Source organism: Ochotona curzoniae, unplaced genomic scaffold, assembly GCF_017591425.1.
Source record: "Ochotona curzoniae isolate NIBS_2020 unplaced genomic scaffold, NIBS_Ocur_1.0 contig_2688, whole genome shotgun sequence".
NCBI classification, from domain to species: domain Eukaryota; kingdom Metazoa; phylum Chordata; class Mammalia; order Lagomorpha; family Ochotonidae; genus Ochotona; species Ochotona curzoniae.
In genome coordinates this window covers 24,661,226-24,687,402 of record NW_024465553.1, presented here as the reverse complement: position 1 = coordinate 24,687,402, position 26,177 = coordinate 24,661,226, and the positions used below count along the sequence as shown (strand labels likewise).

The following is a 26,177-nucleotide window of genomic DNA, read 5'->3' as shown; positions in this document are numbered from 1 at the left end:
CCCCCATTGTGGTTTTGATCAGCATTCTCTGATGGTAAAGATGTGGGCCATCTTTCTTTCTTCAAATAACTGTCGGCCATTTGGGTGTCTCCTATGAGAAACATTTTGTTAAGCCTTTGCCTGTCTGTTCAATGGGGTCATTTATATTCTTGTTATAGAGTAGTTTGAGTAGAAGTCTTTTTTTCTCTAAGCTATGTATAGGTTACAGAAATGTTGTGTACAGAATTGAAACATTGCTTTTTCTTTCTGCCTAGTCTCTCTACAATTCAAAAAGTCCAGTGATTATTCTTGCTTTAACGGTGATAGAGTTGTTTTCACAAATTCCATAACAGCTTTTTCTCCTCATGATAGAGTAAAATGGAAGACATCAGTTATAGCATCAAGGCTTTGACTAGAATGTCATCCTGAAGGAGGAACGGACGGTTACAGGAACTGTATCTGCAGAGCTCTGTGGCCATGGCAGCCTGCTCCCTGCTTGCAAGTTTGCCTGACCTTGGAGGTGAGTACTGAAGGTCCAGGCCCAAGAACCTGGAGGTCCTCTGTGAACCTCAAGAAAGCGGGGAAGGGTTTGTTAAATTTGTGGTTGTTGTGGGTGAAATCTCGTGTTGGTGTTGGCCGGTTCTTGGCCTGGCTTCATTTAAAAAAAAAAAAAGTTTATTTTAATTAATGCTTACCTAATTGATCAGGGTCAGGGGAGGATCAGGGGAAAGTGGGTGCGATCATTGTTTCCAAGTTTTCCATTGCTTTTTCCTGTATCTGGGGGAAGGAAGGAGACAAGGGGAGAAGCCACACCCAGCCTCCCAACTGACCCAGCACCCCGGGAATGGGGAACGGCTGCTGAATATCGACCCAGGCTCCTGACATGGCATACGATCCAAGGGTTCTGCCCAGGTGGCTTTGATAGTTCTGAAATGTTGTCAATCTCGCCGATCCAAAGATGAAGGAACATTTTCAATGTCCATTGGCTGACATAGTCTTCCTTAGAGTCTCCATTTGCAGTGATATTTTCTGTCATCATTGGGCTAGAATAATTGTCCAATCTGTTCTGTTCTCCTTCCCCTGCTGTGGTAACAGATGTCCTTTGAAGATCCCAGTGGGTTTCCACACCCTTTATGTGGATCTGGGCCAGCCATGCTCTACTGGGGAGGACCAGTTCTCGTAGGCGGGACCAAGAGCCTGGGCCTGGCTTCCTTTGAAAAGGACAATCTGAGACCCCTTTTTAGGAGTTCCAGCCATGGTAGATTTTAAAAGGAATTATATGGGGGTGTGCATCTGATCTAGTGGTTAAGAAACCCGTGTCCCACAGGCTTCCGATTCCAGCTTCCTGCTGATGCAGACCCTGGTAGGCATCAGTGAGGGCTCCAGTTACTTTGTGGGAGACTTGGTTCTCAGCTTGAGCGAGCCTGTGGATGGGAGCTTGCCTGTGCTGTCAGTGCCTTCAAGTCAACAAACAGATAAAGGAATAGAAAGCAAAACAACCACAAAAAAGAAAATGAGCCTACGTGATCAGTCATAATTATTGCTGCATTTAAGTGTAAGCTTAATAAGTTGATATTTATTTGACAAATTCATCTTACCGTGATTAGCTGAGGTGGAAATGAGAGCGAGAAGTGGAAAAGAAATGTTACATCGTGTGCATCCTTATGAGTGCTAATTTCTACCCATTTCCTTTGTCCTGGAGGCTTTGTTATCTAATTGTAACCTGAATTGCACTCTAAATTATTCTTTCCTCCAGTATTGGGCACAATTTCCCAACTTCACAACTTTCCTCACCCTTTTAACTTGGAATCACTCAGGACAGAACTATCCCTTTTCTGGGCCCTATTAGCTAACGGTGCTTGTAAGAAACAGACTTCAGGAAATCCCAACCCCTCACCTACGGACCACCTAAAGGATTAGAAACTTTACAAGGACACTGCCAGGGAAACTCAAACTGAGCTACTTTTTTTTAAAATTATTTATTTAATAATCTTACTTAGTTGATTAGGGTACAAAGGGTCAAGGGCCATAGGGTGAAAGTGGGTAATACCATTGTTTCCACACTAAAATTCTTATTTTCCCTATATCTGGGGTTAGGGGAGTAACAAAGAGAAAAGCCCCACCCAACCTCCCACCCATCCCAGATCCCCAACAGGAGGCGCGCTCCAAGGGTCCTACTCAAACAGTTTTGATAGTTCATCAGTTCTGGATTGCTGCCAATCTCGCAGTTCCAATCGCAATGAAACCTATTCAGAGTCCACTGGCTGACAGTCTCTTCATAGTTGGGGTTCTAAGATCAGCAGCAATGAGCTACTTTTTGATCCCAAAATTTAAAATTCCACTCAACTGACTGCCCTTCAGACTCAGAAATCGAGTTTATGATTCGCTTCAACCGTTAACCTTTACTGTCCTTTGTTTCCATAGAGATGTCTCTTAGTAAACCCTTGCTTGCTCATCCACATTCAGGCCTAAGGCTGACCCACCTGAAACACCACTGTTTAACAGAGCTAAGCTATCCCCAGACTGAGACGCTGGTTCAACAGGCTGTGCACACCTCCAGAGTCGCCTCTTGAAGGGCGGAGGGGATGATGTGTTCAGCACACTTGACCCTGACGTTGGCCACCTTAGCAGCAGGAGAACTATCCGTGAACCAATGAATGAAACATCTTTCTCTCTGTCTCTCCTCCTCTCTGTAAATCTGACTTTGTAATAAAAATTAATGAATCTTAAAAAGAGAGAGAGAGAGAGATGCTACTTGGGCTGCTCATCTTTCGTACTGGAACTCTTGGATTTGAGTCCTGGCTATGCTTCCAATCCCAGCTTTCAGCAGGTGTAAGCCCAGGGAAGCAATGGGTGATGGCTCCAGTATTTGAGCCCCTGTGTACCACTTGGAAAGCAGCTGGTTTCTAGGTTCCCAGCTTCTGCCTCACTCCCCCTGCTGATGTGGGCATTTGGGGAGTGAGACAACAGATGGAATGTTTATCTCCATCTGTCTATTGTACATGTCTCTTCATCTTATAAGAGAGAGAGAGAGAGAGAAAAAAAGCAACAGATATTGCCGGAGTCCAGCTCCAGCCGAGTTCGGAGCTCGGGAAGGGTGCGTGGAGTCGGCGATAAAGACACAGACACAGACACTTGGTGCGTTCTCACACCAGCTCAAGAAAAAGCTGTCCTTTTAATTTACTCAGACACCTCACAAGCTTCTACACAAGCAACTAATTGTACTATTTTTACTTCAAGACTAAGGGGGCATGTACAGACATTTGGTCACTCCATCTGCACTTCAGGGCTAAGCAGGTGCCCCTAAAGATAATTCTGCAAAATACTGTACTCATATTCTTCAAAGCAAGCCATTATTCATTCTTCAACAGTAGCCATGGAGCAACAGCCAGGACTCCAAGGCCAAGGCACATACTGCTAATCAGTAATACATTCCTGCCACATTTCTATTTCTACAATTTACCCATTATTTAATGGGAAAATAGGTTACAAGGGAAAAATGCAAAATCTAAAACAAAAGTTCCAAATATTAAATCTCCCTACAACTATAGACTCCTACAACTCCATAAACAATAAAGCAATAATCAAAAGCATTTTTCTTTAACAAAAGCATCCTTAATTTCTCTAGCTAAAAATTATAAAGGCAGCTAAAACAGTTACATTTTCTATGCTCCAAAAAATTGCAAAGACAGGCTAGCCTTTGAGATAACAATAACTATATTTATTGCCATAGCAGTTTCAGCTCTCACTCCCATCATTTCCATTACTTTGTAAAATTCTTATTAAGACATTTCCCAGAAGGCATGCTATATTTCTGGGCCTGATTTCAGGGCAATGCGTAGGTACACAATAAGGTGTCCAGAAATGGCATGCATTTAATTGTACTCCTGTGTGTAGTGTGTAAATTGTCAAAGGCCCACTCACCAAGACATTATCAATAACATTAACTCTCAAGCTCACGTTGGTGGCAAAAGCCATCCCACAGAGGCAAACAATGCCTCAATAGATTACAGAATTCTTAGTGGGGTGGTTGAGTGTCCATGCAAAAAGGTGGTGAGACTGCGTCAAGGTGGTCAGAGAGAAATCCGCTGGGCCTTGCCAAACAGTTGGAAGCTCCCCTGGGCTCTGCCAAGCAGGGGAGCTGTTCTCTTCACATCTTCGTGCCATCCACACCTACTGCACAGACCCCAGCAAGATAATGGGCATTCCCATGGACTTTTTGAAGACTTCTTATGCACATAGCTTTGATTTTGTGAATCAAAGTTTTTTCTTCTTAGTATAGAAAGTTGCAGTGCAACTAACAACATGGAAACACTGGGCACTTGAAGTGAAGCAAATTTAAATAGCGTTATCCTTTAAATCCCGGTTATAAAGCAATGCAATGTACCATGTTAATTAAAAAGAAAAAACTATTGGATAGTCTCTCAACATATGCAGAAAAAAGCCTATAACAAAGTCCAAGATCCATTTCAGAATAAAAGCAAATGTTAGCAAATTAGGAAGAAGAAAGGACTTTAAGAAACAGAAAAAACATGTCTGTGTAAAGCGCACTATCAGTGTTATACAGGCCAGTGGGGGATGGGATGCTTCTTCCCAGTACAGACACGAGGCAAGGATTTCCACTCTTGCCAATATTTTCAAAACTGGATCAGAGCAATAAGGCATAGGACGAGGCTTCACAATACGAGTTCTTTAAAAAAAAAAAAACTCTGCATGGATATAATATAAACATCTTTTAATTCCATTTTTTTTTTCATGTAGACCTCCTGTCTATATTCTGTTGTACCAGTGATAGTGCAGTAGCAGACACAGACATGGGCCCTCTCTCCTATCTCAGATAGATGAGACATGTGAAGACAGACAGGCTCCAGACCTGGAGGCACCCGGTGAGCCTAGCACTGATTAGCACAAGCACTGCCTAGCTTTATATATGACAACATCTCAGCAGCACCCCACTGCTTTTTCCTTAATATCCTGCTTACCCACTTCTAAAATCAGTATCTGCAGACCATGAAGAAGTAGTATCTACCCAGATTCTCCACTATCCTTCCAAATCTTATCAAACAACCCCTTATTTATGACATGCTTCGTTTCCCTCCTTATTTCTAAGTTTTCGATCTTTCACTCTATTTACGCTTCTTGCAGTATCGTCCTCCTAATCGTGCTGTTGTTTTCAAAGTGAATATACGTTGACCTATAATTAGTCCTTTTGTTCTAATGCCTCCTTGAGCCTGGTTTTAAGCATTCACGTCCATGGAGTCTGGTTTTCTAACAACATGTGTCTGTGTATCATTAATCACAAGAGCCACTTAAACTCTCAGCGGTAGGCTGCTCACGCGTGAGTGACTGTGGTGTCAATGGAGTTGGCTTTGCCATCACCCAGCACGAGCACTACACGCCCCAACATGGACCCCCGCCCTGCAGGACCCAGGCTCAGCTGCCTGAGACTGTCATCTCAAAAGGCAGTCTTATCTTTTGTGATCTCTCATTAGTCAACACATTCTAAGACACACATAACCGGAAAACACATATGGGACTTCTCAGAGTTTCTTAATTCAACCTGCTCATGTACTTCACAAATGACCAGACCTGGAGGCAGATTATTCTGGGCAGGAGGCTGGTACCTGCTGGCACATGTGAAATCTGGATCGGGGAGTGGACCTGGTGGGGAAACATGGAGAACTCCCCTGTTAGACTGGGGGCAGCCCTGGCAAGGCCAGGCTACGGTATCCATTGGCGTAAGTGTGGGCCCAGTCTAGCGGTAGACCAGGCTGGGCTAGTCCTCAGCACCCACTAGAAAATGTGAGAACCAACATGGGTTCAGACTTGGCTAGGTTAAGCTCCATACCTAGTTCTAAGCTCCATTTTTCCCTAGTATAGCAAGTGAGGTAAGTTGTAGAATTCTTAAAAATTCAATCCCTTCATCTACCAGTTCAATAAAGCACTTCTGAAACAATGTCACGCTCAGCCCAGTTTTAGCAAAGCAGAGGCAGCACTGACAGCTGTCACTTGATGGGCCTTACTGCATGCCAGGCTCCACGCTCAGCGTGACATCTAACAGTGTTCTTAAAAGTTTGTGAACAAGTGGAATTATGTACAGGTTTGGGGTGTGTTTTTGGTGCAGCAGTGAGCATGCCTGCACTTTCATGTTGGAGTGTCTGAGTTGGAGATCTGGCTCTGCTCCATAGTCCAGCTTCCTGCTAATGGGACCCCAGGTGGCAGCAGGCTCTAGCAGTTGATTTCTGCCACCCAGATGGGAGAACCTGGATGGAGTTCTTGGCTTCTGGATGTGGCCTAACCTAGCTGTCATTCTTGTATGTGTTTGGGAAGTGAACCAACAGGCAGAAGATCTCTTTCATAAATTACAAATTAAAAAATAATAACAAGTTTATTTTGGTGCAAACATTGAAAATGCATATGTAGTTTTCCCTTAACACATATGTCCCACAAAGGTTTTGAAATACCCATTAGGGCTTCACTGACTCATGGCATATTCTTTAAAAAATTGTCTTCAGATTCTAGAAGGTTGAACTTACTGCATGAGCAGTGCATCCTGGCACTTTGTTGTGCCAAGTTTTTATCAGGACCTTGGTCAGAGAGATCATGCGGGTCAAGAGGGCAGTGAGGCACTCTCAGTTTCTGCTGGCTTTCAGTTTGGCCGGAAACAAGAGCAGCGCCAGATAAGGAGCTCAGGCCTCTGCTGGGTGTGACGGGACTCCTCCACAAAGAACAGAGCCCACTTCCTGGCCAGCTCTTTTCATCCAGGGTGACACCAGAGACCCCAGAGTGATGGAAAAAGATCACTCCTTGAGGCCAGAAGATACCTTGTACTAGCAAGGAATGTTTAGTTCCACTCAATCATCTTTTGTCTTAGGTGTAACATTGTTAAATTGGGTAATACAAGTTGACACAAGTAATGCAAAGATCTGTCAGATTAAAGGTATTTGGCATGCCTCTTCAAATAAGGATACTTTGTTTTTTAATCAGGCTAGCTCAGTGAACTAAACTGCAGTTTTGGGGTGTCTGTATCCTGTGCTAGGTTTCCAGTCCTGGTTACTCCAAGGTTCTGACCCAGCTTCCAGTTTTGGGGTATTGCAGGCCTTTATGGGGGAGCAAGCTTCCAGTTTTGGGGTATTGCAGGCCTTTATGGGGGAGCAGACCAGCGAATGGAAGATCTCTCCTCTCTCTCACTCTTTCAAGTAAGCAGATAAATAGACTGGGGGTGGGAAATCAGTGCTCCATATGGCTAATCATTTGACAATGTCTCTTATCATCAAGAGTCAGGAGCTGGGAGTAAAATTCATGTCTCCCACATAGATGGCAGGAGTCAATTACTTGAGCCACTAAGTGAGCCCTCTAGGGTGTGTGTTAGAAGGAAGCTGGAGTCAGGAGCCAGAGTCAAGACTGGAACACAGGTGCCCAGATACGGGATAAGACACCTTAGCTCCCAGCACAAACGTCTGCTCTGCGACCATGCTTTTGGTCAACATCTGTTGGCTCTCTCAGTATAGCCTGTAAATATGTGTGGTGATTCTGACAGATGTCCCATGGCACCCATACTGAGTTGCAGATGTGTTTTATGTTCGACCCACTTACCAATCTTCTGTTTACAATGGGAGCTTTGGGCCCAGTGGATCATTTGCTGTAATACAGAGGCCTGATGTACCTCAAAGCTAAGGGCCATTCACCACCTCACGCTGCTGTTGTGTTTTGTCTGAGCTTTGTTGCAGGGGAGAATGTAGGCGTGACCAGGCTCACCTTGGCTCCTCCTTTTTTCCAGTGAGAACCGTATTAGACTAACAACCATCCTTTGGCGAGCCCAGGGCTGTTGCATTTTCACCCCACTGGGCGTGTTCTGTTCAGCTGTGCATTTTATTTTCACCTCACCCCGTGAAGAATGTTTTACTGTTCTTGTGATTGGCCCAACTTGATTTATAAAAGTGTGAGTTTAATGTTTAAACTGGCATGATAAGAAGCGAGCGCAGTAATTAGGAGGCTCTAACTGGAGTCGCCCGCGAGCCCGTGGAGCCTCGACCTGCACTCTTTTGAGTACACTTTGCACAGCTGGTGGAGAAAGCCTGGTGAGCTGGTAGCACAGATGCGGAGAAGGAACCACCAGGAACTTACTGAGTAACTTTGTGGCTGTGATAGAAATGAACAGAACAAGAGAGAAGGAAAACAGGAGACAAGGCAGACAAGGCTTGGTAGACAAAGCCACGAACCCTCATGGCCCTGTTGCTCCTGAACTTGGCTCTCAGGCTGGCATGTGTCCCATCAGGCAAAGTGGTTCAGCAAAAGATGCTGCAGACTCAGAGGCTCTTCTTGTTTTGTAGATTTTTGCAACTCATTATTTATAATAGATGCGAGCCTTGGCCACTGGAGAAGGAAAATTGATACTACCAGGAAGATAGCTAACCTCGGCACACGAGGAATGGCACCTAGCTGGTGAAGGGTTGGGCTCTGCATCACAAAAAAAAAAAAAAATGCACATTTGAAACAATTCACTGCAATCATTCCGGTATTTACTGAAGCACACATTTTCAAATATATCTCTACTGGTACAATTTACAGCTAACATCTTGATTGGTGATGCATTGTGAAACCTCTATTCCTGGCTCTCGGCATTTAGTTGGGAGTTGCTCTCAATAAGGCCAGAGTCGCTAGTCACCCAGAATCTACGATTTTGGACTTAGAGGAAGCTAAATTTGATCGCGACGGTAACGCAGAAATACTTTCCAGCCCCTGCTGCTTTGTGTAAGTGACAGTAAGGATGGGCCGTTCACGTAGGACTTCAAGTGCTTTAGGGAAGCCGTAGCAGACGCAGGAGCTAAGCCACAAATGAGTCCACAGGGACCTTGTCACTTGCTGAGAAATCAAACTGCCCCTGCAGGACCGATTCGCAGAGATCCAAGACTTGGGGCGGGGGGGATTCGCGTCCCGGGGTCTAGGCAGGTCCCGCCCCTCATCCGGGGGAGGGAAGGGCCCGGTGACGGTCACGGTTAACCGGCGCCTCCGTCTTGGCATGTGGCCCCGAAGTCTGGACAGCACCCTGAGAGACGCGCACTGGCATTCTAACGGCCATCCAATAGGCATTCCTCACCGCCTAGAGAGTTCCCAGCCGGGTGCCGGGAGCCGAGGGAGAGCTGGTGGCCAAATCCCAGGTCTGCTCTTTCCCCCACCTACTACCCAAGCCCCCAGAATCCACGCCCGGGGGTACAAATCCCTCGCTGCCAGAGGCCGGGCAAGCTTTTGCGAGAGTTGCGGTCCCTTCCGGTCCCAGCTCGATTAGACCGACTTTTCCCCGCCACCACCTGCGCTGATGTTCCCAAACCCGGAAAGAAAGTTGCAATCCCGGGGCCGCGGCGGGGCGTGCGGGGAGGCGGGCCGCTCCGCCCCGGCGCTGGCGGGCGCGTTCCACACTGGCCACCGAGCGGCGAGCGCGGGACTGGGCGGAGGGCGGCGGGCGGCGCGCGGGGAGGCGCGGGGCGTGGTTTGCAGCCCTCGGAGCGCCAAAGAGCTGAGCGCGCTGCGCTGCACCCGCCCGGAGCGCTGCACCGAGAGAGCTAGGAGGAGGACGCGCACCGAGGCGAGAGCGAGCTAGCGAGCGAGAAGGGCGAGCAGGGGTGCCTACCCCGCGCCCTTCCCACCTCGGCCCGGCGGACGGCGGGTGAGCGCTCGAGGCCGGGGAGTCCCGCAGCACCCCAAGTGCGCCCTGGAGGGAGCGTGAGGGAGGGGAAGATCCCCGAGCCGGGGGCGGAACTGGGGTGCCAGAGACGCGGTGGACGTGCTGCCCGGGGCCCTGGCTAGCCACCGGAAACTTTGCGCGCGGGTGGGGAGAGCGGGGTGCGTGGAGGGCGCCGCCAACTTGTCAGCGGGCGGGTCGCTCCCGGGCTGGGAGCGGGAGCCAGCGGGTGGCGTTGGGCTCTCCGGCTTCTTTGTGTCACCTCCGGGCCCCAGCGCGCAGGTCCACCCGGCTCGGGCAGGGGGCTGCGCCCCCGGTGTGTGTGTATGTGTGTGTGTGGAGGGTGGGGATGCAGGGGGATCCCTCGGCCGGGGCTGCTCCGGCTGCCCTCCCCGTGAGGGCCCAGGCCCCGGACGCTCTTGATTGTTAGCCTTTCTCGGCGTCACGCCTGGGCGGGAAAGATTTTGAACGCAGCGTGAGAAGGGACTCGGTGAGCCGAGATTGCCGGATGATCGTGGGCGGCGCGACGCGGCGGGGGCCACCGAGGGCGCGGGGGTGCGGCTGCGGGCGGAGCTCGGACGGCCGGGGCGAGGGGGTGTCCACCACCCGTGCGGCAGGCTCGGGGTCTTTGTTGTCTCGCGTTTGCCTTCAGGGGTCTGACGCTGGCACCTTGTCCGCCTGGCGGGTTGTTTTGCTTGTGTTGTGTTTGCCATCCGCGCTGCATTGGCCGCCTTATTTGGAGGAGGCGGAGCAGCGCGCTGAGGAACACCGGCCTTTGTGGACGCCTCGGCTTTCCCAAAGTTGTTGTTTACTCCCTGTCTTGTGGCACGGAAGCCTCCAAAGCAGATGCCAGTTCGGGTGCAGTTTGTGTCCTGGCATCAGCAGATCGGACGCTCCTGCTCGTGGTATTGCCCTCTTTTTCTTTCTTGAAGTTGAAATGGAAGCCACTTTCGTCTGCTTTTCTGCAAGTGGTCCCAACCCCAAGGACCTGATTGCGCTGTTCTGTGTGTGGCTGTGCTGGGGATTGGTGACGCGCGTCAGTGGCACCTGCAGTGGGGACAGCAGCCACTCTCCCTCCAGGGGATGCCCGGCCCGGGCTTGTTGACTTTGTAAGGCGTGATTCCGCCAGTCTTTCCGAAGAGGGGTGTGTGTGTGTGTGTTGGGGGACTGACTCCCAGGACTTCTTCTGAAATACTTGCAGGACCGACTCGGCCCTCTCCCTCCCTCCCTCCCATTCCGCGCCCTCTGGGGACAGCAGGAACAGGTGTAATCCTCGGTCAGGGTTATGTGGTTCACCTGGCTGGGAGGTCAAGGCCAAGAGAAAGTGGTTCTGTTGAAGTCTGTCCACATGCTTGCGTCCTGTTTTCCGATGTAAAATTCAAAATCCAGCCGGTTGGTAGCCTTATAAAAGGCCTCTCACAGGTCATGTGACTATTTATCCCAGTAGATTTTACTAGCATTTCAGCGATTAATGAATGCTGCGTGGCAGGATGCGGCAGTGGGTTGTAAGCTCTGAGTCACAAAGCAGTTGCTCTCCCATCCTCAGGAGTCTAAGGTGAGAGTTTCATATAAAATCCAAAAAGGCAACGAGAGCCCCTTTCCTAAGTAAAAGAAATGATGAGAGGCTGTGTTGTAAATACAGATTTTTCAATGACTTCGCAAAAGTCAGTCTTTTGTTTACTCCAGCAAGTTCCCACGCCATGCCAGTCACTCTGCTAGACTCTTAGTGTCTGAGTAACAGGAGGCGCCATCTGCAGAACAGTAAAAACTTCACGGTGGTTTCTTGGCTTACTTGCGATCTTTTATTGGACACCTTCAGTGTGATGTGCTGAGTGCTGGAGGTGACGCTGCTGCACATGACATTTACGGCACCTACCATAGATATCTAGGGGGGAAGACAGGAAATAAAACTCCTTGTTAAAGCCATCATGGGTTTCTGTTTTTGTGTATGCAGTTTGAGAGGCGGAGAGCAAGGGAGCTCCCATTCAGTAGTTCACACTCCTCACGTGTCTGCAGTGGCCAGGGCTGGGCCCAGGTCACCCACGTGGGTTGCAGGGACCCAGCAGCTTGAACATTGCTGCTGCTTCCTGGCGTAGACACTGGCAGAAAGCTGGAATCTGGATTAAAGCTAGGACCTGAATCCAGTTACCTGAACCCATACATGTACTTTGTGTTCACAGACCATGGGGCTATTCTTTTCCGACTCTGCAGTGGCTCCCAGTCTCCCTCTGAATAAAAGCCAAAGGCCAGACAGGACCTCTCAGAGCCTTCTTCCCGGGTTTCCCGGCTGCTCGGTCCTGTGGCATCCCTGTCTCAGCCGCTGCTGCCTTTCCCATGCACTCATCCATGCTGGTCCAGCTTCCTTGCCACTGGCTGAGGGCTGTTGCACACCCTGGCACACCTGGAGTGCTGCTGTGCCCCGTCTCAGTGCCCAGGTCTGCAGGCATCTTCTCCCTGGCCTCCTGCACCTGTCTACTGCATGCTGTATTCTCAGTGAGCCATCAGGGGCTGCCACATAAAACCACAACCCCTTTATTCCTTGAGTACCTTCCCGTTCGGATAATACACGCAGTCAGAACTGTGTTTTAAAAAAATCTGTGTATTTATAGGGTCAGCATTGTGGTGCAGCAGGTTAAGCTACCTGTGAAGCCTGATTATCATGTAAGCACTGGGTGAAGTCCTGGCTGCTCTGCTTCCAATCCTGCTACCTGCTGATGTACCTGGGAAAGCAGGGGAGCATGGCCTAAGTACCTGGACCCCTGCCTCCCGTGTGGGGGACCCCTATGGAGTTCTTGGCTCTTGGCTTTAGTCTGGCCCAGTCCTGCCTGGCCGTTGTGGGCATTTTGGGGAAGTAACTCAGCAGATCTCTTTGTCCTTCTCTCCTTTCTGTCTGTCTCTGCCTCTGTTAGGCTCAGTGACAGAGAGAGGAAACATCTTTATATCTATCTATGTATACATCATCCACCCATTCATGTATCCATCTATCTCCAAATTCCTGCATTAGCCAGGGCTGGGTCAGGCTGAAGCTGGGAATCAGGAATTCCAACTGAATCTCCCATATGGGTGCCAGGCACCCAACTACTTGGGTCATCATCTTTCGTCTCCCAGGGAGCTTTAGCAGGGAGCCCAGCAGGGAGTAGCCAGGATTAAAACCAGAACTTCCATATGGGATATGGGAGTTTTAACCAGTGAGTGGCTTAACCCGCTGTCCCACAATGTCCACTCCTAAAGGCATAATTCTATTTTCCATTAACCTTGTGTAGTATCCTTATAAGGAATCCTATTTGCAAGGTTAACATTCAAGGAAGCAGTGACCTGCACAAATCAGGGCATAATAGGTCATCTTCTTAAACCCAACTCACTGAATTGTCATGGAGCAGACTATTTCTGTAATAGAAAGGCATTTTAGGGTACTGTGGGTGTTAGAAAATTCAGAGCACCTGGGTTGGGGAGGTTTCCCTGTAGATACTGCTGGGCGCACTGGTTTGTTTTTGTGCATTAGGATGAGAGAGGAAGGGGAGAAGGAAGCAGTCCACCCAGCGTGGAGGGTTAGTGAATGCGCAGTGAAAATCAGATTGACAGGGTAATGGTCACACACAGGTTCACTATACCATCATGTCTTTTAGAAGACTGGAAGGTACATGAAATTGTTATGATTTATTTTTTTGAAAGGCAGAGAGAATGAAGGAGAGAGAGAGAGAAAGAGAGAGAAAGAGATTGAATCTGGAGCTTCAGCCAGGTCTTTCACATGGATGCAGAGGCTGCACGATTCAGGCCATCTTCCACTGCTTTCCGAGGCACATTACAGGGCGCTGGATTGAACTGCAGCGGTCGGTACTTGGACCGAGGCCCATAGAGGATGCCGGTACCATAAACAGAAATTTAATGTAGTATCCTACGGTGCCAGTCCCATGACATTTTTTTTAAATACAGATTTTAAATCCAGTTTACTATTGCTCCAGTGTCAAAGACAACTTCAGCACTTTGATTTGTTTTACTTAGCATGAAATCAGTGTTGTGTATACTTTATGACTACCAGTTGGTGCTCTTCAAACACAGTAAATATCACCTTGCTAAAGGATCCTCACAGGTGTGGGAGCATCTGGCGTACGACTTGGGGTGCCTACGAGCCTCTTCAGAGTGCCTGAATTAGGGCCCCGACTCCATTTCCAGTTCAGGCTTCTTGCTAATACAAACCCCCAGGGAGGCAGCAGGTGGTTGGCTCAGGTTCTTGGGTTCCTGCCACTCCCATGGGAAACTTAGATGGAGTTCCTGTCTCAACCTAGCACAGCCCCGGATGTTCTAGGGGTGTGGGAAGTGAGCAAGCAGATTCACTCTTCCTTCCTTCCTTCGTTCCTTCTTCCTTTCTTCTTTCTTCCTTTCTCTCTCTTTCTCTCTTTCTTCCTTTCTCTCTCTATTTCTCTCTTTCTTTCTCTCTTTCTTTCTCTCTCTTCCTTCCTTCCTTCCTTCCTCTCTCTCTCTCTCTCTCTCTCTCTCTCTCTCTCTCTCTTCCTTTCTTTCTCTCTCTCTTTCTCTCCATCCAGGACTCCCACAAGGGTGCCAGGGCCCCAAGCACACTTCCATTGCTTTCCCAGGTGCATTAGTGGAGAGTTGATCAGAAGTGGAGCAGCTGGGACTGAACTGGTGCTCTGCTATGGGATTCCAGCATCACCAGCATCAGTAGAAATTTTGAAAGCTGGGAAAAATCTTAGACCTTCTAATTCTGAGAGTGCACCACACTCTGGAGTCCTGTGAAACATGGACTACTCAGCGCCACCATCATGGCTTCTGATTCCATAGGCCTGATCCTGCTGGTTCTAGGAGCATGCAGTATGAATCACTGCTCCAGGTGACTCTGCCTGGTCCTCCAGCTGACTCTGTTTGGTCCTGTGCCTGCCTCCACTGTAGTGCTGCTGATGACCTTGTTGGGATGCAACTGATTAATCCAGGACTGACTGTATTTCCTGTGACCTGTGGCCCTTCTCCTATGGGAGAGCTAGCTCGGGGCAAGGGACACTGATTTTCATAGAGGTGTCAATAGAGGATTCAACAGTTATTTACAAAGACAATGAGTGTGTGAGTGAATTTGATAGAGCTATATTCATAAACAAAGCTATGCACTGATAGTAAATTGCAAGCAGTGGTAGCACCTGATGGGGAATTAAAAACCAGGGGTACACTTTATGTCCCCTCACTGTCCTCACAGTGATATATGCATTATGCTGACAAATGCTATTGCAGGTAAGAAAGGATATAGAGACCCAGGCCCTGCCAAAAGGGAGTTACTATGTTTGTGCATTTAGAAGGCAGGGGAAGGGAGGTGTTAGAAGCCTTGGAGACAGATTTTTCTTATGTGGAGATTAAGGACTCTGACTGCTCATTTTGGAAAGAAAAGATATTCAGCATGTAGGAATGTATTATGTGTATTTTACTGATGAATTTATTAATGCATTTTGTTCTCAGTGTCACAGGAGTGAATGATCTTGTTACTGTACCACAATTCTCAGCTAGTCTCATGCTAATGTGATATGAATACAACCAGACTCAATAGAACTCTAAGTTCATAGAATTCTAAGAATATAATGAAGCTTCCTTTCCACTCTCCCTCCCTCCCTCCTCTTACCCTTTCCTAATTTTTGTGATAGCCTTTTTTTTTCAATTTGCGTTATAAAAGCTGAATGCTACACTAAATGAAAGTTCAACAAGCAGAAAGTATAAAAAAAAATCCTAGTTCAGCAGGAACATAGGTAAAGCCTGTAAGCAATAATCGAATCAAAAGATGACCATTTCATTAGAATGCAGTGAGCTGGATGACCACACTCATATACACAGTCCCAGGCTGTTAGCATGCAGCGCATAGGGATGCCCAATCTCTGGTTTGAAACTCCATCCTTACGCTGCGTGCAGTTTTTCTCTCATGTTGGAGATGAGCTACTTGGTCAGAGACCAGGCCATGCGGTAGGCTGTGTTTGAAAGAGGGCAGAACTGCTGTGCATAAAGGGGCTGCCTGTGTCCTCACTCTTTGGTTTAGGGGTGTGAGTTGTGGTTTCCTGAGGCACAGTGGATGACTCACTGCAGAGACCTTCGTGTTGAACTGCCTCCATGATCAGGTCATACCCTGGGACTTAGTTCGTGTTCGTCTAAAAGTGCTGATCGCTCAGAAAGAGTTCTGTGTGTGAAGTCCAGCCACATAGATAAGGTTGTTGAGTGTCCTCTAAGCCCCCAGAACAAAATTTAAAAACTCTTGAAGCTCGAATGCACCTAAGCCATTCGTGTGATGGTGTATTAGACTCCTCCAAAGTTCATGACAGTGCATGTTATGAAAAACCTGTGTATAAATGTCACATTTTGTTGCATCAGAATACACCCTATTAAAATGTCTATCAATGCATGGATTTTGGAATTTCTTTGTGCCAACATTTAATTCTATCTTTCCCCTGAACTTTTTGAAATAGGCTCATATGACAGGATTGCATGCTAGAACTTTTACTATCTGAGCCAGTGATTCAAAAGGAGAGATAAATGAAAAGGAATGACTGACAGATGCCGTTATTGAAGAGTTAAAGATGTATTTCATTATTTGTACTCTTATGTTGGTGGAGAAAATAGATCATTAGTTTGTCCTTGTAAAGGTACCCCTTTTTTTTAGTGATAAGTAAACATTTTATTTAAATGTTTATTTTTATTGCAAAATCAGATATATAGAGAGAAGGGGAGACAGAGAGGAAGATCTTCTGTCCCATGATTCACTCCCCAAGTGGCCACAACGGCTAGAGCTGAGCCAGTCAGCAGCCAGAAGCTTCTTCCAGGTCTCCCACACAGGTGCAGGATCCCAAGGCTTTGGGCCGTCCTCGACTGCTTTCCCTGGCTGCAAGCAGGGAGCTGGATGGGAAGCAGGGCTGCTGGAATTAGAACCTGCACCCATATGGGATCCTGGCGTGTTCAAGGCAAGAACTTCAGCCACTACTAGGCCACCGCGTCAGGCGTATTAAGATGTGTTTTATAGTCACTTGATAACGATGAATGAGGCTTTGGTTTGTGAATAAATTTTTGTTTAAAAGAAAATATGTCATCTTTGTAGCCTTTGTACCTTTTTTTTTTCATTGTAGCAAGCTTCAGCTCTGTTGGGTGACCATTAATCTTATGCAACTGATTAGTCTAGAACTGACTGTATTCCCTGTGACCTGGATGGAAAAGGAGCTACATGGTAATGACAGGCTGGTGATTCAGTTACAAAGACTCTCTGCTGTTGCAGGCTTCTGAGACTGGGAAGGCCAGCTTGCTCCTGGTGACTCATCCTGTTGCCTTGCAATGTTTATCTTAGCAACTGCGGTGGATTTCAGGTGTGAGCAGAGAAAGCATGTTTTGAAATGATTCACAATTCTTTTCGGTTGTGTATGCCTGTTACGCCTTAGAACTCACTGTGGGTATTGTATGTGCCATGAAGAATGAAAGAATGCATTCCTTTCCCGTCAAGACCTTCCCAGTGACTACTGATGTACTTTTCTTGGGGAGTGGGCGCGTGGGAGGCAGTAAGAATGGGGAAGGAAGAAAACAAATGAATCTGGGCCATGATGAATATCCCTGTTTGTGCCTCACTTGCATCAGAGGGATAGAATGTAATTTATTGAAGTCTTGATCTTGAGCAAAACACCCCTATGCCTAAGTGCTGAAGGAACCATGGATTTTAGAAATGCTTGTACTGCTGCTGCAGCAAGTGGCTTCCACAGAATCTGACCATGGCTCAAATCCTGGCATTGGTCTGTACTAGTTGTATCATGTTGGGCAGCTTACCTAACCTCTGAGGACTTTCCTCATCTGTGAAAGTGAAGCTAACATGCTTTATAGGTAGCAGTTTATGAGCATTACCGTAATAACTCAGGTCACAGGACACGGTTTTGTAGTGCATCTGGTTACGCCACCACCCGTGATGCCCACATCCTGTATAAGTGCTTGTTTGAATCCCACCTGTGCTGTTTCCAATCTTGGTCCCTGCTAATGTTCCTGGGAAAGCCCTTGCCCAATGTGGGTGATGTAGCCGGAGTTCCAGGCTCCTGACGTGGGCCTATCCCAGCCCAGGCTGATGTGGCCATTTGGGGTGTGAACCCACAGATGAAAGATCTGTCTCTAACTTTTCCTCTCACCCTCCCTTTCAAATAAAGAAAACCAAGTCTTTAAAAAAATAATAATATGGGTAACAGTACAATATCTGTTGGCTATAAATGTCAGTTATTGCATTCATTTCAAAGGTGTCATACACAAGGAACTAGGTGGCAGGTGTTTGGGGGACAATCAGAAAGACATGAGACATGCTTCCCAGTTCTGTGAATAAATCCCTGTCATGGAGTGGAAGAAGTGCTCAGTGAAGTACAAGGAAAGCCCCGTGGGTGCCTAAAGGCAGTGTTGGTGGTGAGTGCCAGCTTGGGGACATTAGAGCTAATTTTGTAGAACATTTGGCATTTGAGCTGTGCTTGTATGTGGATGGGCCTCGAATAGCGAGATGGGTTTTTATGTGCAGAAGATGATGGTGAGTACATTGCAGGTTGAGGAAAGGCACAGGGTTCATGGCAGAATGTGGTCATGGGTGGGGAAGCTGGGAGATGGCGCATAGTTAGATTGTGGAGGGTTTTGCATGCGGAAGTGTTTGGAGCCTGTTCTCTTCGTCACAGGTGAACTAAAGCAGGTGCTTGGCATAAGTTTGTTTCATGCTCACACCATGAAGGATGTGTTAGTAGGCAGGCAATCCCATTCCATGGATGTTTCAGAAATTCATGTAAGTGGTGGAGATGTTTGGAGAGAGAGACATAGGGCAGCAAAAGGACATAGAGAATTCTAAGCTTCGTGCTGAAGAGGGGCTCTCACTTCAGGCAGAGAAAACACATAGTGAGTGGGCCAGCCCCACTGGTGGCTTGATGTTCAGTTCTGAAGGAGGAGGCTGCTGTGCCTTGTACACCTGCAGAGGTCCTCAAAAAGCTCCTGGAAAAATAGAAACAAAAAGATATATTTATTTTGGAATAAAATATCTTTAAAGCAAATACACAGTTTTTTTTTGGGGGGGGGATTGTTTTCATGATATGTAGTTTCCTGGAGCTTTTAAAAGACTTCTTATAATATGTATCAGGTTTTGTGTTAAGTATCTTCATGAGTGACTTATCAGGAGCAAATGTAATATTTTTATTTATTCTGTTAAAACTTTTGCTTGCCAGAGAAAGAAGAAGGAAGGAGGAGAAACAGACAGCATGAGAACCAGCTCCCATTTGCTGGTTCACTTTCCAAATGCTTTCAGAAACAGAGTCCCCAAACCAGGAATTAGCACCTTCGCTCAGGTCTCCTATGAGGATAGCAGGGACCCGATCTCTTGAGCTGTCATCTGCTGCTTTCCAGGGTGTGCATTGGCAGGAAACTTGGGTCAGGAGCTAGAGCTGGACCTTGACCTCAGGGACTCCAGTCTGAGGTGCAGGTGTCTCAGCCCCACCCCCTGACGGTGTTTCTAGCTGAAGAAATAGGATCTCAGCTTTTGTCTAGCACCTCATCTGATTTACACCTTTTTCAGCTCTCAGGGCCCATTTTCACCCTTTTCCACACCTAGGCTCCTTTTCTGGGGTCTGCTGCGTGGAGAGAGGGGCCAGCAGTTGGGTGGTTCCTCCGTGTTCCGTAAGGAGGGACCTAGGGTGGTCATGGCCACTTTATTGCTCAGGTTCTCATATGCCTTTCATCCTAGAACTGCTGCAAGGTCCGAGTCCCCAAAAGTGTTTATCTCTTGCTCTGATGAGTTGAAAGTGTTTGAGTCATAGGGGTAAACAGTCTAACAAGTCTGGGCAGAGAAGCCCAGAGGCAGAGAGAATGTTGCTTCCTGGTGACCCCCGTGTTAGATGTAACGTGCCATCCTGAGGTTAGCCTCATGGGTACAGGGAAAAATGAAGTCTGACTTCACTTTGGGACCTTGTAAAGAACTGTTGTCGTTATCATAACCTAATCCATTTTCACATGCAAGCGGAAGCCCTTACCCACATCATTTTCTCTTTCCATTTTCATGTTTACTGTCCCCAAAGCTGATCATTGCAGACAGCAACTGTATGTTTATTCATTTGAATATTTCAAAACACCTGGGACCTTGACAACCATTAGGCAAAACAGCTACAGTGGGATCATTTTCGTTTTTTATAGAAAGACTTGGTTTTGGGGTTTATGATAGAGGTTTCATGAACATGGCCTATATTAGAGCCTATGCTTTTGAGAGCACCACAGACATCAAAATTAACTCACATGAAATGCTCTCAGATCTCCTTGCAGATCAGTGACATACCCAGGTTTAGAATTTAGAGGCCTTGAGTGTCTCATTTGTTGCTAAACCAGTTCTGTTAATTTATTACACAAGTTTGCCAGTTAACCGCAACAGTGGGCAACAACATGTTTCCTTCCCACCCTCCACCCAAGAGGAGGAGGGGCAGAGGAGAAAGGAGAACAGAATTTAATAAAAGGGGATGAGTGTGATGTCTCAGTTGGTTAATCCTCTGTCTGCAAGTGCTGGCATCCTATTTGGGCACGGGTTCATGTCCCAGCTGTGCCACTTCCCATCCAGCTCCCTGCTCATGGCCTGGGAAAGCAGTGGAGGATGGCCCAAAGCCTTGGGATCCTGGCATCCATGCAGGAGACACTGGCTCCTTGTTTTGAATTGGTTCAGTTCAGGCTGTTGCAGCCATTTGAGAGGTAAATCAGCAGATAGCACATATTTCTCTGTGTCTCTTTCTCTCTGTAAATCTTCCCTTCCAACAAAATAAATTAATCTTAAGAAAAATAGTTTAACAAAGGCACAGTTTGGTGTGTGTGTTTGGTGTGTGTATTTGTGTGCATGTGTGTATGTAAGAAGAGAGTCTTCTACTTGCTGGTTCTTTCCCCATATGTCTGCAGTAGGCAGCACTGGGTCAAGTTAAAGCCAGGAGCCCAGAGACCTGGAACTCCATGCAGATCTTCCAGGTGGATACAGGAGACCAAGCACTTGAGCCTATGCCTCCTGTCTCCCACCGTGCGTTAGCAGGGAGCTAGATCATAAAATGAGAAGCCAGGACTTGAACTGGCAGTCTGATAGGAGATGTGGGCATGTGGGAATGTGGGTGCCCCCCAAGTGGCAATGGCTTAACCCATGGCACCACATGCCTGACCCTTGTCACTTTGTATGCCTCATGTATTAAATGCCTGTGGTGGTAGGTTTCTGTGCAGAGTCATGGGATGAAGACATCTGAGGTTTTCTTATTGTTTGTTTAAGGACATAGGCTGTTGAGCCTGATATATTTGGGTTCAAGTAAGACTTGCTCTATGGTTTTGGGCAAGCTGCCTAATTACTCTGTTCCTCTAAATGAATCAGATACTGTCTTATAAACTCAAGAGAGTTAAAGAAAGGGTGTATAGAGCCTGGTGCGGTGGCTAAAGTCCTCACTTTGCTCGTGCTGGGATCTCATATGAGCACCAGGTCTAATCCTGACGGTCCCACTTTCCATCCGGTTCCCTGCTTATGGCATGGGAAAGCAGTCGAGGATGGCCCAAAGGCCTTGGGACCCTGCACCTGCGTGGGAGACCTGGAGGAGGCTCCTTGCTCCAGGCTTTGGATCAGCTCAGTTCCGGCCCTTGGGGTTGCTTGGGGAGTGAATCACAGGACTGAAGATCTTCCTCTCTCTCTGTCTCTCCTCTTCTCTATATATCTGAGTTTCTAATAAAAATAAAATGAGTCTTAAAAAAAGAAAGGATGTATATATAATATCTATATATGTTAAGTTCTTCATAAATATTCCTATCACTGTTTTATCATTAGTACAAATTTAGTCGCCTAGGTGAGGAGTATTTTCCTGTTCTTCCAACCTAGAACAAAGGAAATACCACAAATTTTTTTTAACTTTATCACACTGTAGGTTGTCAGATGAATGTGCAAATACTGAGATAAACTTTTAAAACCAGATGCGAATTGGAGCAGGTGTTTAGCCTAGTGTTGAAGACACTCGTGTCCCGTATGAGTGTTCCTGGCTCTGGCTTCTGACTTTAGTTTCCTGCTAGTGTAGATATCAGGAGGCAGCGGTGATGGCTCAAGCACTGGCTCCTCCCACTCATGCAGGAGACCACGATTGCATTCCAGGCCCCGGCCCCTGCCCTGTCCTGGCCACTGAGGGCTTATAGAGAGTGAACCATTGGATGGTGTCTCTCTCTTTTTATTTCTCAAAGAATTAAATAAAAACTTACACAAAAAAGTATGTGCCTATCTTAGTATCTCTTCCAGTCAGCTTCTTATCCAAATAAGTTGGAGGAGCTTCATGCCAAGAATTACAGGATTTTTATCTTGTTTTGTTTTGGGTTATGGAGAAATTACTTTGGTATTTCCAATGTTGGGTTCTGCTTGCGAACAAAATATACTCAGAATGTGTAAGACATGTTTTGTGAACTGTTCTAATTATTCACCAACAGGGAAAAATAACTGAGGTGTTTTTCTTGGTGGGGATCTGTTATGGGTGTTTTGGAAGCTGGAGGCAGGATATTTCCACGGGGAAGGAAAATTATTCTTCTTAGAAACTTTAGTACTGGGGCCCCCCGCGCGATGGCGTAGTGGTTAAGGTCCTCGCCTTGCACCCCCGGGATCCTATATGGGCGCCGGTTCTAATCCCGGCAGCCCCGCTTCCCATCCAGCTCCCTGCCTGTGGCCTGGGAAAGCAGTCAAGGATGGCCCAAAGCTTTGGGACCCTGCACCCACGTGGGAGACCCGGAAGAGGCTCCTGGCTTCGGATTGGCATAGCACTGGCCATTGTGGCCACTTGGAGAGTGAATCATCGGACGGAAGATCTTCCTCTCTGTCTCTCCTCTCTGTATATCCACCTTTCCAATAAAAATAAAATAAATCTTTTTTCTTTTTTAAAAAAAGGAAACTTTAGTACTGTAGTCTGAAATTCCATGAAAAGAAAACCATTTTGTAATGTGTCATTGGAGATAAGAGGTGAGACAGAATATTTACATTGCAAGTGAAATTTAATCTTTATAAAAAGGTATCTCAATTCTACATAGTTTAATGAACTAGAAGATATGCTAAAGAAAATCACAGAATATTGGGCCTGGTGTGATAGCATAGTGGTTGAACTCCTCGCTTCGAACGCGTCAGGATCCCATATGAGCACCGGTTCTAATCCCAGTGGCCCCACTTCCCATCTAGCTCCCTGTTTGTGGCCTGGGAAAGCAGTGGAGGATGGCCCAAAGCCTTGGGACCCTGTACTCAAGTGGGAGACCCAGAAGAAGCTTTGGGCTCCTGGCTTCGGATTGGCTCAGCTCCAGCTGTTGTGACTGCTTGGGGAGTGAATCATGGAATGGAAGATCTTCCTCTCTGTATATCCGCCTTTCCAATAAAAAAAAATCTTAAAAAAAAAGAAAATCACAGAATATGTAACATTTTAAACATTTATATCACATACTTATTTATTTAAAAAGGTGTTGGTAGGGGAGTAGGAAAAAGACAGATCATTTCCCATCCCCTGGCTCCTGTTTCCAAATGTTGTTTCATAGGGGTCAAGCTGGGCCAGGCCAACACCAGGCGCCGGGCCCTCAGTCTGTATCTCCTGTGTGGATAGTGGGGACCCATGTACGGGAGCTCTCCTATGCTGTCCCCAGGTTGTGCATTAGCAGAAAGCTGGACTCCAAAGCAAAGCTTGGATTGGAACCCAGGGAATTTATATATGGAAGCATGGAGGTGTTTTAAGTGTGTCTCATGTTTGACCTTAACTTTTTCAAAAAAGAAATTTATTTGTTTGGAATGTGGAGTGACACATGGCTGGAGAGATTTGTTTATGTGCCTGTTCTCTCTCCCGATGCCCACAGCTGTTCAACAACTGTTTAACTGAGCTGGGCCAGGGCCAGGAGCCCTGTAATGACATTGTGGTCCCCCACAGGAGTGCCAGGGACTCAAGAACTTGGACCACCTGTGCCTTTCCAGGCAGGTTAACAGGATGCTGGGTCAGAAGTGGAGCAGCTGGGACAAAAACCAGGCACACTGATGTGGGGACGAGCATGTGGAGTGGTGGCTTAACCTGCTATGGCCTATGCCTGCCCACCAGGAACAGGAGAGACAGGAGCATTTAGCCTGGCAGTGGTGAAGGGTCCATGTCCCACATTGGAGTGACTGGGATCCCTTCCCAGCTCCAACTCCTGATTCTAGTATTTTGCCATTTCATATCTTGGTGTGTGTGTGTGTGTGTGTGTGTGTGGTGGGGAGGGTAGAGATGATAATTTAAGGAATTGTGTCTGTGCCACCTGCGCAAGGACTTGTAATGAGTTCCCAACTCCAGGCTTTGCCCCCAGCACTGCGGCCCTGGGAGAGCGAAGCAGGATGGAAACTCAACTCTGGCTGGGTTTTCTCTCTGTCCCCCAAACACAAAAGCAAAGCAAAACAAAACAAAGACCAACCCCAGACACATCTCTAAAGGAGCCTCTTGGCATGTTGCAAATCCCAGCAAAGCTCACTGTGGAGACACAGGGCACCCCCCTTCCCCCTCAGGAGCTCCAGAGACCTCGTATCAGATGCTAAGATTGTGAGCATGGGGATTGGCAAGTATGTATCATCAAGGGAACACTCAGAAGCAAGCCCTCTGGCCGACTCTGTCTTAGGGTGAGGAAGTTCAGCTGTGTTTGTAGGGAAAGTGGAGATGAAGTTGCTGGCTCTCCAGCCTTCCAGGGAACGCAGAGCTGGGCGGGATCTCTCCAGAGTTGTTGTACAGATGTCTTCTGGTTTCCCTAGCTGTTGGGTTCAGCTCCTTTTCAACTCTTAGTACCTGCTAGAGGCTTGCCTGGCATGTGGAGGTTCCTGGTTTCTGACTTTGGATTGGCTCAGCTTCGGCCATTGTGGCTACTTGGAGAGTGAACCAGCAGACGGAAGATCTTTCTTGCTTTATCTCCTTTCCTTAGTAAATCTGCCTTTCCAATGTGCCAGGGAAGGCAGTGGAAGATTGCCCAAGTGTTTGGGCCTCTGTACCCACATGGAAGACCTAGAAGAAGCTCCCGCTCCAAGCTTGAGACCGACCCAGCTCTGGCTACTTCAGCCTTTTGGGGAGTGAATGAGTGGATGAAAGCTATCTCTCTCTAACTTTCCAAGTAAAATAAATAAATCTTAAAAAAAAAAAAAAGTCTTAAAAGGGAGTCTTTGGCAGTGTGGTTAAGATGTCTATGTTTGGGGCTGGCATGGTGGCATGGTGGGTTAAACTGCTGTATGCGTTGCTAGAATTCCACATCAGTACTGGTCTGAGTCCCAGTAGCTCCACTTTGATCCAACTCCCTGCCAATGCATCTGGAAAAGCAGTCAGAGAAGGGCCTGCCACCCAACGGAGTTTCAGACTCGTGGCTTTAGGCTGGTGCAGCCCCAGCATGTGCAGCCGTTCGGAGAGTGAATGAGCGAATGAAAGATTTCTTTCTCTGTAAAGCTCCCTTTCAGAGAAATAAATACATGAATGAATACATCTTTTAAAGTGCCCACATTTCACACCGGAGTAGCTGTGTTTCCCCTCCATTTTTGGTTCCAAATCCCAACTTCCTGCTAATACTGGGAGGCATTTGGTAAGGAGGGCAGCGGTAAGGGTTCCAGTCATGGAGCTCATGCCACTCCTTCCTGGGAAACCTGGGTTGTGTTTCCACTTCCTGGCATTTGAAGGCATTTGTGGGATGAACCAGCTGGTATGAGTTACCTCTGTGTGTGTGTGTGTGTGTGTGTGTGTCTTTTGTCTTTCAAATAAACAGACTGATTATTTAAAAAAAAGTCTTAAGGATGTGACTTAAAGAGACCAGAGATTGAGTATGAGAATTTCCGATATCGATAATAAATAATTATTCTAGATCAGTTCCAGATAGGCTCTTGAATAATTCATAATGTTGATGTCTCAGGTTCCCCACTCGAGGAGTGGCTTGACTTTGTCAGATGGTCTAGAGGGACGTCTATTCAGAGCACATTTTGCCCTGTGTCCCCGAAACTGCCCCATTTCCTGGCCCCGGCTGTGCAGCCCCCTGGGTGCTCTCCCTGCTCTCCTTGGTGTTGATGCGGAACTCCACACCGTTCCCAGGGTGACTTAGGAAGCGCCCCTTCTGGCTGCAGTGAGTCAAAGGTCTTGTCCCATGTCCGACTGACAGCACGCGCAGTGACAGCGGTGGTGGCTGCAACCAGAGCTCGGCACCCTCCATGCTCAATGCAGTTCCGAATGCTAGGATGCCCGAGTCCCCTAAGCTCATAAACGAGGAACCAATAGTCGGGCATGGCAAGGGCCTGCAGGTGACTGGCAGAGCCAGGAATGAAGCTGCCCTCTCTGGATTCTTGATTAAGGCTCTTTAAACACACACACACACACACACACACACACACACACACACACACACGCGCGCAGAGGCAGGAGATCTCCCATCTGCTTGTTCACTCTCCGTAAGCCTGTGACAGGCCAAACCAAGGCCAGGGACAGGCCACAGCCCTTGTTCGGGGGGGTCTCTTGGGTTATCAAATGCTGATTCC

General features: G+C 47.4%; 2 protein-coding genes across 2 annotated transcripts in view; one reads left to right on the top strand and one right to left on the bottom strand.

The window, feature by feature from the left end:
- Positions 1 to 8,982: 8,982 nt before the first annotated feature.
- The window catches only part of SYNE2 (spectrin repeat containing nuclear envelope protein 2), a 309,068-nt gene continuing 291,873 nt past the window's right edge, over positions 8,983 to 26,177 (top strand). The window contains exons 1-2 of the mRNA XM_040975466.1: positions 8,983 to 8,993; positions 9,527 to 9,646. The gene's annotated coding sequence lies outside the window, so the exon portion shown is untranslated. The remainder of the gene's footprint in view (positions 8,994 to 9,526; positions 9,647 to 26,177) is intronic.
- Positions 9,607 to 10,374, bottom strand: LOC121153242 (proline-rich protein 2-like). Its single transcript, XM_040975716.1, has one exon. It carries the CDS (start codon positions 10,372 to 10,374, stop codon positions 9,607 to 9,609), a length of 768 nt encoding a protein of 255 aa, XP_040831650.1.

Coding starts and splice junctions, on each gene's coding strand:
- LOC121153242 (XM_040975716.1), bottom strand. CDS start 10,374: ATGGCAAACACAACACAAGCAAAACAACCCGCCAGGCGGACAAGGTGC.